General features: G+C 43.2%; 1 protein-coding gene across 1 annotated transcript in view; it reads left to right on the top strand.

Annotated features, from left to right (window-relative positions):
* CRB1 (crumbs cell polarity complex component 1) overlaps nucleotides 1-12,869 on the top strand; it is a 210,492-nt gene that overhangs the window by 124,070 nt on the left and 73,553 nt on the right. The window contains exon 5 of the mRNA XM_073592978.1: nucleotides 1,086-1,244. Coding sequence (XP_073449079.1) covers nucleotides 1,086-1,244 — 159 coding nt within the window. The remainder of the gene's footprint in view (nucleotides 1-1,085; nucleotides 1,245-12,869) is intronic.

Genomic DNA, 12,869 nt, shown 5'->3' with positions numbered 1-12,869 from the left:
TCTGCAGGACCTGTATGATGGCAGAACAGGTCTCTGGGATAATGATCCCCAGAGCCTGGGGGGAGATGCCTGTCGAGAACTTAAGGTCCTGCAGGCTTCTCCCTGTGGCCAAATACCGCAAGGTAGCGACCAGCCTCTGCTCCGGAGTGATGGCTTGCCTCATGCAGGTATCCTGCCTGCTGATATAGGGGGTCAGCAAAGCCAACAAACGGTCAAAAACGGGGTCCGTCATCCGGAGAAAGTTCCTGAAATCCTCAGGATTATTCTCACGGATCTCACGGAGCAAAGGCATGTGACAGAACTGGTCACGCTGAAGCAACCAATTCTTGGTCCATGAACTCCTCCTTGCCCTGTTCATGGACTGGTCTTGGGCTGAAGAATAAACTACAGCACCAAGCACATACAATGCACGAGCTCTACGACGAGTACGTACAGGTAACATGGCTTCAAAACGGTCGGCTGGTCAGAACGCACTAAACAGAACGCACTGAAGAACAGCAAGGCCTGTGAAGAACGACCTGAAAATCAGGAACGAGCGGCCAATAAAACAAAGATTTCTCAATGCCAACTGACCAAACGCACTGAAAAGCAGATACAAACCTCACAAGCACAGACTGAACAACAGTTAAAACGAACTGAAAAATACGAGTCTCACAAGCGCGAATCGTCTCTCACCAAACTTCTACTAACACGAGATAAACACGAGATTAGCAGAAGGAGCCCAAAGGGTGTCGTACGGGCTATTGAACTTCCGTTTTATAGTCTCGTCGGACTTGGTGTACGTCACCGCGTACTAGGCTGTCGTACTTTTGTGTGGTCGTGTGTGTGCAAGTCCGTTCGTAAGAAAGTCTGCCGCAAGTCCGCCGAAGGTACGTCGGAAGTCTGTCGGACAGGCTGTCGGACTTTTGTAGACGAAAAGTCCGACCGTGTGTACGCGGCATTAGTCTTTACCTGTGTGTGAATTTTATAGTTATTTCAGCAATTCTCAGAAACTGAACTAGAAAAGATATTATATTTTTAGTATATTTCAGTGGGAAATGTGCCTATAAACATCTAATCCTAAAATAAAACTAATGTTGTTACAGGATACACAGGTTCTCTGTGTGAGACAGATATTCACATGTGCAAAAGCCAGCCTTGCAAATTTGGAATGGAGTGTGTGGAGTTGTCAGAGTTCAATGGATCTGTTACCACAGAAGAACAGTTTTCTGGTTATATGTGCAAGTGTGGAAGGGGATTATCTGGTATGTATTATTACAGAAAAACAGAGTAATGTATAATGTGTATGTTTTTTCAGTTTCCTACTGGTGCTCCAGTTTCCACCTGTAATCTTAAAATGTTGCAAAGTTAATTGGCTCTCACCCATATTGGTCATAATGTGTGCATGCCACTGATAGGGACTTAACACTGAAAACTCCTTGGGGGTAAAGAGTTATGAAAAGCTGACCTTTTCTAGGAAGCATCTGGGTGGCCGTAGATGTTGTTTGCTGGTCTTAATATGCAAACAGCCACATGGAATTTGTGTTTTTATATATGTATCATTGTTAAAAATAAAATGTGTACTTTTATAATATTTTTGAATATATTTGTGTCCACTGGAGAGGTTTATAAAGTCCCATGGTTTATATTGTTAAGATACATGGGTAGTTAAATGTAGCTTTATCTTGCTAATAATTTATCTAACACTACTCACTGGAATATCCAGCCACTCAGTGTTCTAGGGCATCATTTTCTGCTTTGCTGTAAAAAGCCTTATGTGTACTGTAGCGCTTACTCCTGTAGGAGCCACTGGAAATTTGCCCATGTTCTTCCCCAGTGGATTGCCTCACAGCCAAGCACACCAGCACAGCCATCTGTTTACTCAATAACCAGTCTAGGGGTGTTTTTATTTTTGGAGAACTTGGATAAGGTTGAGGAAATTGAGTGGGATACTCCAAAAAAAACAGAATTATGTACAACTTGAGGACAATTAACTCCTTTCTAAAAAAGCTGAAGTAGAAGTCCTTGATAATAGCAAACTGTGGATTTGGCGTTGTAGTGAAAACAGTTAAAACAGTTAAACAGTTAAACGCAAACTCCTTTCTTTAGAGCCACAAGAGCAGAGACCCTTCACAAGGAATCAGATAGACTGAGCTATTCAGGACATCAACGGATGTCCCCTTTAGACAAACAAACAGCTGAATTTCTAGCACATGAGGGTGGCAGCAACTCAAAAGTCTCTAAGATCTCTGACAGCAGTCTATACTGACAAAATGTCCAGGGATTGGTTGCCTCCTTCCAACTTCCAAGCTACACCTTTCTCCAGTGATATTGAACTAGACCTTCAGCAGACAGCTCCTCAGTCCGGCACCTGAGGCCTCAGAAACAGCAAGCACATGGCAGCATTGCCCTGGAGGGCAGTAGCCCTCCAGACTGGACTGATACTTTGCAGGAAAAGACCCAGAAGCTCAATGTCTCAGAGAATTTATACAGATTCCCAGCAGCCTTCAGGGCCATCCTCCCTGGGATTGGCCAAGGCTGCATAATTATTAATACTGCTATCTGCATAGCTCCACACCTATGTTCCAGAGAATTTTCAGAGCTTTCTGAAAAGAAGAGGAAGCTATCAGACTGGCAGCAGCTGAGAACACTGAACTGACCTAATTAATGAGCTGCACTGGTTACAGTGAGCAGAAATAAAATTACCTAACAGAATAATCACAGCCACACTGATTACAGTGGGCCCATCCTTCAACCCCTCTGCAAATTTGATAGCCCCTTTTTATTTTGATGTCCCTTTCATTTTTCTAGTAGTTGCAACTTACCATCTTGTTAACACATCAGTGAGTAGTTTATTTTCACTGGTAGAAACTGCATGGTTATTAGTGTTATTCTGGGCTCCATTCACAAATCGGTATTTTACCACGTCCAAGTATGCAGTAAGATGCGGCACAGCATTTTTCAAAAAGTTTTTTAGCATTCACTAAAAACGCTACTAAAATAGCACATTAGGTATTTTATGAAGTCATGCAGTATTTTTGTAGTGAAAGCCTGAGGTAATTTACCGCTGGCGGTAGCTGACGTCCTTACTACAGGCTGTCAATAGCTGGTTGTTAAGGAGTGGGCGGCCGCCGGCATCCATAACAGATGAGTCATCGGCTTTTAGCAGGGTTACCCGCTGACAGATGAATGTAAAAAAAAAATTAAGAGAAAAAAACGGTGGGGGTCCCCCCCAAGATCCATACCAGACCCTTATCCGAGCATGCAGCCCGGCCTCTTCCCCACAACCCTGGCCAGTGGTTGTGGGGGTCTGTGGGCGTGGGCTTATTGGAATCTGGAAGCCCCCTTTAACAAGGGGGCCCCCAGATCTCAGGCCCTCCTCCCTATGTGAATGAGTTTGGGGTCCTCATTCAGCAAAAAAAAAAAAAAAAAAAGTGTAGTGTAAAAAAAGACAGTAGGCCGTTTCTGACAAGTCCTTTATTTAAAAAAAAATAAATAAAAAAAAGTCCCCCTGTGTAGATCCATCGTCAATCATGATGCCCAGCGTCACCGCCGACCCCAAAAATGAAAAAAAAGAGGTCTGCTCCCACGCTGCCCTCTGACAGTTCTTAAATAAATTAGGGGCAACCTTAGTTTTTTTAAGCACTGTTAGACGGCAGGTGAGGAACCTTTTTTTTTCTTCGGGTGGCAGCTGGCATCGTGATTGATGATGGATCTACACCGGGGGGGGCTTTTTTTTTTCTTTTTTTTTTTTTTTTTTAATAAAGAACTTTTTAAAAAACTGTCTACTGTTTTTTTTTTTTTTTTTACACTACACCTTTTTTGGTGAATGAGTAGGGGTACTATGTAACCCCTACTCATTCACAAGGGGGGGCTTTCAGGTTCCAATAAGCCGCCCACCCTCTTTCCCACACCCACCAGCCAGGGTTGTGGGGAAGAGGCCCTTGTCCCCATTAACACAGACAAGGACAAGGTGCTTTGGGGGGGCAGCTCGCTCGTCCCCTCCCTTTTCTAACCTGCCAGGCCACATACTCGGATAAGGGTCTGGTATGGATTTTGGGGGGACCCCACGCCATTTTTTTTGCCAGCATTTACATTTTTTTTAAGGATGTGGTGGCTGCCCGCTCTTTAACCACTTCCCGACTGCTGCAGAATGGCACAGGTGTGCAAAAGGGCGTACCCGTATGTCCTTTCGTAACCCCAGGTTAGCAGGCACGTGCCCGCTGCGGGAGCAGGCCCAGGGGTCCCACGGACTCGATGTCCGCTGGTGGCCCGCGATCGTGACGAGGAGAGGCAGGACGGGGAAATGCCTATATAAACAAGGCATTACCCTGTTCTGCCTAGTGACATGACAGGGATCTACTGCTCCCTGTCATCAGGAGCAGTGATCTCTGTCATATCCTAGGGAGCCCGTCCCCCCTAGAGTTAGAACATACTGAGGGAACACATTTAACCCCTTGATCGCCCCCTAGAGTTTAACCCCTTCCCTGCCAGTGACATGTATACAGTAATCCGTGGCTATTTTTAGCTCTGATCGCTGTATAAATGTCAGTGGTCCCAAAATAGTGTCAAAAGTGTCCGATCTGTCTGCTGAAATGTCGCAGTTCCGATAAAAATAACAGATCACTGCCATTACTAATAAAAAAAAAAAATTAATAATAAAAATGCCATAAATCTATCCCCTATTATTGTAGACGCTATAACTTTTGCGCAAACCAATCAATATACACTTATTATGATTTTTTGTTACCAAAAATATGTAGAAGAATACATATCGGCCTAAACTGAGAAAGACAATTGTTTTTTTATATATATTTTTTGGGATATTTATTATAGCAAAAAAGTTAAAAATATTGCTTTTTTTTCAAAATCGTCGCTTTTTTTGTTTATAGCACAAAAAATAAAAACCGCAGAGGTGATCAAATACCACCAAAAGAAAGCTCTATTTGTGGGAAAAAAAGGACGTCAATTTTGTTTGGGTACAACGTCGCACGACCTCGCAATTGTCAGTTAAAGCGACACAGTGCCCTATCGCAAAAAATGCTCTGGTCAGGAAGGGGGTAAAATCTTCCAGGGCTGAACTGGTTAAAAACCGGGTTGTTTACTGGTTGTTATGGATGCTTTCCTTAAATAGTGCATGCCAGGACCACTACTTATTTACCGCATGCATTCTTTTTTCTTTTTGTAAATTGACTTCTACTCTTGTTTTACCTTGTTAAATACCGCATAAAGTAATAGTGGATGGACATTTTCAGGATTTTCAGGCATGCTGTATTTGGGAAAATGCCTAAAAACTGCATGCGATTTGGTTCTGTGAATGGAGCCCACTGTCTTTTGTGGACACAATGTTTTTCTGTACAGGGGTAACAAAATGTTATTCTTATTTTTGTTATTTCTGCTGAGGTCAGTGGTTATGTTGTTAATTGTTTTAGAGCACATTTAAAGTAGCCTTAGGATCAGTTACTGAATAGGTTTCAAAACAAGTTCTGAAAATGACTAAACAAATAAAAGCAGGCACCTAAAGGTATGGTTATGTGACCCTGTTTATGATAAAGCATTGCTGCAGACCATTAGACTTTGCATAATGCAATGTATATAGCTTGGTGTAAGATTACTGCCATCTTGTGGCGAGACAATTTTTAGACAGCTGTCTGTGAACACCAGCCCAACAAGGATTTGCAAACTATACTATATATTATTTAACTGCTCTTTTAAACTTTTATATAATAGTTTTGTTTTCTCACCATTCAACAATGAACAGTTACTGACTGATAGAATTTAGTGTGGATCAGAAACAATGCCGGCATCTGGTATGAGAAATGCAAGATGATATATAATTGTAGTTGCAGTGGATTGTATACACACATGTATGGCTTAGCATGGCTATCCCATTCATCTCAATGGAGCTTCTAGTCATGCCTACACACTGGAGTACAGGCACCAGAGGAAAATTGAATATAAACACTCCCAAGAGCAGCAGAAAACCGGACAGTGTACACAAGGGCTGTTCTGCATCTGCAATCTGATTTTTGGTATACTAAGAGAATAGAGTAGAATGTATGCTGGGTTTTCTTTTATACAAGGGTATATTTGTACTTTAGGATAATCAAAAATTGTCATATAAAAAAGGTGCTGTTTGGCTATGAAAAAAATATAAAGGCTTTGTAAACCAGTTCTAGACCTTGGCTATACTGCCTAAAGGCTACATCCTGGTTCTACTCTTCCGTAGTTTTCTTCCAAATGTCATTCTGAGAATGCAGTGGGAACTGGCTGTCATACTTCCTGTTGGCTATTTTTCTGCAGAATTCTAATTTCATTTTTTTTTTTTTTTACATTTCATATTAAACTTTTTTTAGTCTTAAATATTTTTTGTAGTGAACCATTAATTTTATTTTATTTTTTTTTTTTTTATGTGAGAGCTGCTGTACGGTTTTGCTTTTGTACTCAGATTATATAATACTTGCTGAATAAAAATGTATAGAAAAAGAAAAAATGTGACGTGACAGTGTGACAATGTGCCTTTTTGAGGATGGGGACCCTGCAAGGCCCTGAAACTTTGGCTTATCAACCAATGTGAATTTATGTGTTCACAGTAAATTGCTACAACATTTTCTTTGGAGTGCTGGTAACTTTCAGCTCCATGATCTTGGTCTTGCATGGCACTATCTATTGCAATCACTTCAAGCACCCTCTAGGTTACAACACTAGCATTCATCTAGCACTGTACAGATTGTACAGCTTTATATATAACTTGTACTAATATTTAAAATGACACTTCACATGAAACGATAAAAGCCCCTGTTAACATTACCAAGTTGCATTTTTTTTTTCAAAAATTCCTTTTTTATTGCAACTCTGGCTAATGTTAGCCCATAAATAGATTGCATGGTGTCCAGATGAGGTGCACGAAACGCAATCGTCGGCGCGGCTAACGCTAGCTCACCCCTGTCCTCCCTTCCAGTCCCCCTCCCAGACATGTGAGGTGACTCCTTGTGTTTTTTATTTTGGGAAACAATGGCGCTTAACTCCTTTACCCTGCCTAAAACAACTTGGCCATAAAAGGGAACTGTGCCTGCCAATATACCGGAAATACCTGGGGTCAACCTCCCTGAAAGCAAATGGTGAAAGCTTCTTCAGGTCGCAGACACGAGGGAAACAAATCCCATTCATGAGCAGACAAACAAACAACACGTGTGAAAGTAAAGACGAGCAAAAAGAATATACAGAGCCTTTAGGAAACTGGTGCCATAAATACAATGGCCAAAGGAGGGGTAAGCACCTATTCAAGGTGAACTCGCTATACTTTATAACATTATTAGCAATACGGCAAAGACTATACTGGATACTGCTCTGCCTATCTTCACACAAAAGTCTCAGCTGTTACACCCCGCCTGTTATGTTAATGAATGGATTCATGCGGAGGAATGTTGTTTACTAACTGAGAGACTTTGTAACTTATCTCTATGTTTCTTCCACATTGTCTGCGATCTATTGGTTATTGGCACTTTGAACTTCAAACCAGTCTTCTTGTTTCAGAGGAAGGAAGTAATTGGAATTATTAAATCCCTAAATGACCTGCCTTTCATGGGACTATATACTGTATTCAATATTGCAGGATGACATTTCTCCACAGCTCTTGTTTGAGTCACGGGACGGTCTGCGATATACAGGCTTTACTGCAGGTTTGGTCCATTTTAGCAGCAGAGTTGGGAGTGAAATTATGCTAATGATTATCCCGGCCTCCCTCATCAGCAGTAGGCTTGTGAACAGTAAGGAGTGAATAAGCCGTGGAGGATATGGCTACCAATTATAAACCGCCAAACCACTCTATGGGACAGTAACCCGATTTTTTGTGTGACCGATTGCAACATTTAGTGTCCATTGATTATCCCCTTCTTTGAGGGTGGTACCTGGAATGTGGAGTATACGGGGGGTTATCTGAGCTTAGTGGGTTTTATTGACATTCATGTCTTGTATGTTACAGTTGTAATTTGTACTTTTTAAACTAATACATCGTGAGAGCGTGGTACACTAGAGGGAATGCCTTTTGCACCACCTCTGGTGAACCTAACGCCTTTAATTTAATTTTGTTTCATCAATAAAGTCTTATACCATTTGCTAATAGACTATAGCTGATTCTCCTATTTTTACCTTTCTGGTGACATCTCTTTGTCCCCACAATTTAGTTCTACCACTCTGAGGATGGGGACCCTGCAAGGCCCTGAAACATTGGCTTATAAACCAATGTGAATTTATGTGTTCACAGTAAATTGCTACATTTTCTTTGGAGTGCTGGTAACGTTTAGCTCCATGATCTTGGTCTTGCATGGGACTATCTATTGCAATCACTTCAAGCACCCTCCAGGTTACAACACTAGCACTGATCTAGCACTGTACAGATTGTACAGCTCTATATATAACTTGTACTAATATTTAAAATGACACTTCACATGAAACGACAAAAGCCCCTGTTAACATTACCAAGTTGTATTTTTTTTTTGTACAAAATATCCTTTTTTATTGCAACTCTGGCTAATGTTAGCCCATAAATAGATTGCATGGTTTTTGGATTTGCGGAGCACTTTGGGTATTTTACATCATACTATACTGCATAGAGTTCATTGTCATCAGTCAGATTAGTCCTCTTTGTTATGTTAAGATATGAGGACAAGTAAGTTGTGGCACTTGTGTAGTACTACTAAGAAGGGAACCACACAACTCTGCAACAAAAGACTGAAGTATAGAATTTCCATGTTTTTTACATTCACTGTTTTATTCAAGAAGCCAGTTGTGCCTGACAATCTTTAATGGAGGGTTTTTGTGTTCCCTGGTTATGTTTTTTCCTGACTTTCTAGTACTTTGATTTCATTACTTATCAGCTTTTAGCATTTGAGCGAATCCAAGGGCTGAGACTGTGACACAGACAAATCCAGAACTCCTCCCAAGAGTCTTTGAGGAATGGGATCCCATGGTATATAATTGTAGCGCTGGTAGATTTGCGATCTACCATATGTTTGGTAAATTTAGTAACTTGTTCGTTAAGAAGGTTAGGTTTGCCTCTGTTCCAGCTTGGCTGACGTTGTGTGTGTTTCCATACTGACCGGTGGGTGTCGCTGTTATCACTGGTCAGTGTTGGAAAGGCAACGTGTCGAAGCGTATGGATGCTCTTCTGTCCCGGAGACAACTCGGTGAAGGTGGTCCTCTGAGTTGCATTCTGGGCGAGGGTATTTATGGGACAGACGCCATATTGTGGGGTTCGTTTTACAGCCACCTGCTGGCCCTCCTGGCCGACAGGTATGCGTTAGAGAGCACTCTCGTGGTCCTCCGTTCCAGAGGCCCACGTCGCTGCGTCGCAGGGGTGGGCCCAGAAGCTTGTCTGGGGCCTACCACAGCAGCCCAGTAATGGTCCTGAGCTGTCTATCCAGAGTGAAGAAGCTGGACAACCGAGGAGATCCCAGGGGAGGACCCGTCATGGAAGGATCACGCAGCGTGCTGGTCTGGAGAGAGGCCTGGTGACTCGGTTGGAGGACGTATCCTAAAAGTAACTATATAGCATAGTGTTGCCGGGTTGGCTTAAAGGTTTAAGCACTGTGACTGATGTTCATTGCAGAAAGACCAATACATCCTGTGGCAGAGGATCATACAGGTTTATCCCAAACAAGTCTGTGGCAGAGACTTTTGTTCATGCTACGTACTGGCTGCTAGGCAAGTGAGAGAGGATTATCCAGGCGAGCAAAAAGTGTGTCCCACGAGGGGAGCGCATTCTATTGTAATATCCAAATTCTACCAGGACATTTGTCAAGAATCTTATAAGAAGATATTTGAGTTTCTTCTGCAGCTTCCCTTCTGCCTCTTTCCTGCTACTTCCTTAGTAAATAGTTTAATAAAGCATTGAAAACGTACTCAAGTGTTGGTGTGTGCATCGTCCAGAGGTAAACTCAACGGAACCCTAGACCCGGTGCGGGTGAAACAAAGGGAAGGAGAGTGAAGGTAACAAGCCCGCTTAAACCAGCAGCTCCATCAAGAGTTATTGCTACATGTGGGGGCGTCCTCCGGGATTTGTTGACCGTCAATTCTCGCAAACCCAGAGAAGTATTTTACCAGGAGTTTACGGAGAGAGCTGGACTTTGAAAAAATTCTTCAGGAAGAGAAAAGGTTAAACTGCAGGACTTTATTTCTGAATGCGTAGACGGCGGGTGCCAGTGAAGGCCCGGGAGCTACGTGACCAGAAGAACAAGTGGGAGGAGCCTACCCTACTTGCTACCGCGTGGGACGCGTGTATGTGTTTGGCGCCAGAGGAGAAGAGAGGCCTCGTGATCGCGCTGAGAAGATCAGAGTGTGGCCATGTCTTTTCCGGCGATGCAGCCAATCATGGGACCGAGAATGTTCCCTGTAAGCACTGTGATGAATACTGTGCTATCTAGAACTCTGCTTACAGATACTGGAGTTCGTTTGAAGCTGCAGGGGAGGTTTGTCCTGTATACCTCAGGAGATATTGAGGGACTGGTTATGATCTGCCACCGATGTGAAGGATTGGCCGTACATCTCCATCCGTTTGGCCGATGTCCGCAATGTGGAGAGTACTTGTTTGTGGTGGAGCAACCTACCACGTCACCCCGTGCTTATAGGATGGATTGGGCAACAGGTATCGCCACAGTAGAGGCTGCTACCGCTACAGAGAGAGAACGACAGGCCACCACTTTGCCTGTTGTTGCTGACAATGTTCCGGAAAGAGACACTGCTGCTGTCATCTCCTCAGGGGACATTACTTTGATTTCTGCGTCCACTACAGCTACTCCTGTGGTACCTGCTCAAAGGAAGGTGGGATATGTGAAGACCTCCCGCGGCCGTGGTCGAGGCCTACCCCAGAGGTTACCTGAACCGGAGCTATCAGAGTGGGGAATGTATCTGGCACTGTAAATAAATATCTACCAGCAGAAGAGTTGGGAGATTTGGAAATAGAATCCATGTCAGATCTTTCCGGTGATGATGACCCTTTTTGAGACTATGTCACAAGAGCTGTTATGGTCACAAGGTGAAGATGTTGCCTCTGCTATGACTTTCCCTGAATGGACAGCCCTGAGTTCTGGGAAGACGTCACCCTGTGTGGAGCCACACAGTACTGTTACTGGGACTTTGCCAAAAGTTGCTAATTCACTACAGACACCGGCTGGGTCTATGGTGAGCAAGTCATTGGATTCCTGTGTACCGCCTGGTATGGGGAGGGACAGATCTTTGCCCAAACTTGCGCGCTTACAAAGAATGTTGAACAAGCGTGTAGCTGCCGAGTATGGTTTGGAGTTCCCCTATGTGCCCCAGGATATAATGCAGGTGATTGAAACTAACCGGGAACTTTGGTACGGTGAGGCTGTTTGGGACTACTTGTCTGTGCCAAAGCCCTTCCAAAAGACTGGATGTTCTGCTAAGATGGATGAACGTTTTAGTGGATGTTTCATGCACTGGAATTTCGGTCGGCACATCTATGCTGACAAAGTGGTCATTTGCAGGCCCGGAAAAGATGATGTCTATTTCATCACCACAGTGGATAAAACGGGAAAGACACTGACCTTGCCAGATCCCCGGTTTTATTGGTGATTCTAGACAAAAGAACTTTGCAAGTAGTTAGCTAGTTAGTGTCAGTGTAAAGAAATCTGCGTGGTCAAGATTTACATATTCTGTTCAGTGTTTTAAATCCAAGGACTTATTTTTGCTAGCTGGATTTTTTTCTTTATTTGAAGAGATCATATTACAGGGATGGGCTCCTTAAGTTTATTCCGATATGGATAAAAGGAAGGGAGGCTCATTTTTTTATAAAAAAAAAAAAAGATGAGGCTTTGCTCCTGATATTGTACAATATATATGTGTGTTAAATATGTTTTCCTTTTCAGCAACTATTGGATCTCCTATCAAGCTGGGAGGCTTTTCAGCTAGATAGATAGTGAGGTTATGTACAGTCATAGGATGGTTTTGTTTGCGGATGTGAACATAATGTTTTATAGATGTAAGTCTTATAATATCTTTCCACTGTCTTTTCCTCTCTCTTTGTCTATCCAAGTTATAAGAAACTCAAATACCTACTCCCAGGCTTGGGAGTTACTGTTACTGTTTTTGGACAGACGTTGGGGACAACGTCTACTGTAGTGGGGGGAGTATGTAGCGCTGGTAGATTTGCGATCTACCATATGTTAGGTAAATTTAGTAACTTGTTCGTTAAGAAGGTTAGGTTTGCCTCTGTTCCAGCTTGGCTGACGTTGTGTGTGTTTCCATACTGACCGGTGGGTGTCGCTGTTATCACTGGTCAGTGTTGGAAAGGCAACGTGTCGAAGCGTATGGATGCTCTTCTGTCCCGGAGACAACTCGGTGGAGGGGGTCTGGGGCCTACCACAGCAGCCCAGTAATAGTCCTGAGCTGTCTATCCAGAGTGAAGAAGCTGGACAACCGAGGAGATCCCAGGGGAGGACCCGTCATGGAAGGATCACGCAGCATGCTGGTCTGGAGAGGGGCCTGGTGACTCGGTTGGAGGACGTATCCTAAAAGTAACTATACAGCATAGTGTTGCCGGGTTGGCTTAAAGGTTCAAGCACTGTGACTGACGTTCATTGCAGAAAGACCAATACATCCTGTGGCAGAGGATCGTACAGGTTTATTCCAAACAAGTCTATGGCAGAGACTTTTGTTCGTGCTACATATTGGCTGCTAGGCAAGTGAGAGAGGCCTATCCAGGCGAGCAAAAAGTGTGTCCCACGAGGGGAGCGCATTCTATTGTAATATCCAAATTCTACCAGGACATTTGCCAAGAATCTTATAAAAAGATATTTGAGTCTCTTCTGCAGTTTCCCTTCTGCCTCTTTCCTCCTACTTCCTTAGTAAATCGTTTAACAAAGCATTGA

This window comes from Aquarana catesbeiana, linkage group LG07 (genome assembly GCF_042186555.1).
Source record: "Aquarana catesbeiana isolate 2022-GZ linkage group LG07, ASM4218655v1, whole genome shotgun sequence".
Classification (NCBI taxonomy): domain Eukaryota; kingdom Metazoa; phylum Chordata; class Amphibia; order Anura; family Ranidae; genus Aquarana; species Aquarana catesbeiana.
This window is presented reverse-complemented; position numbering and strand designations above follow the sequence as displayed.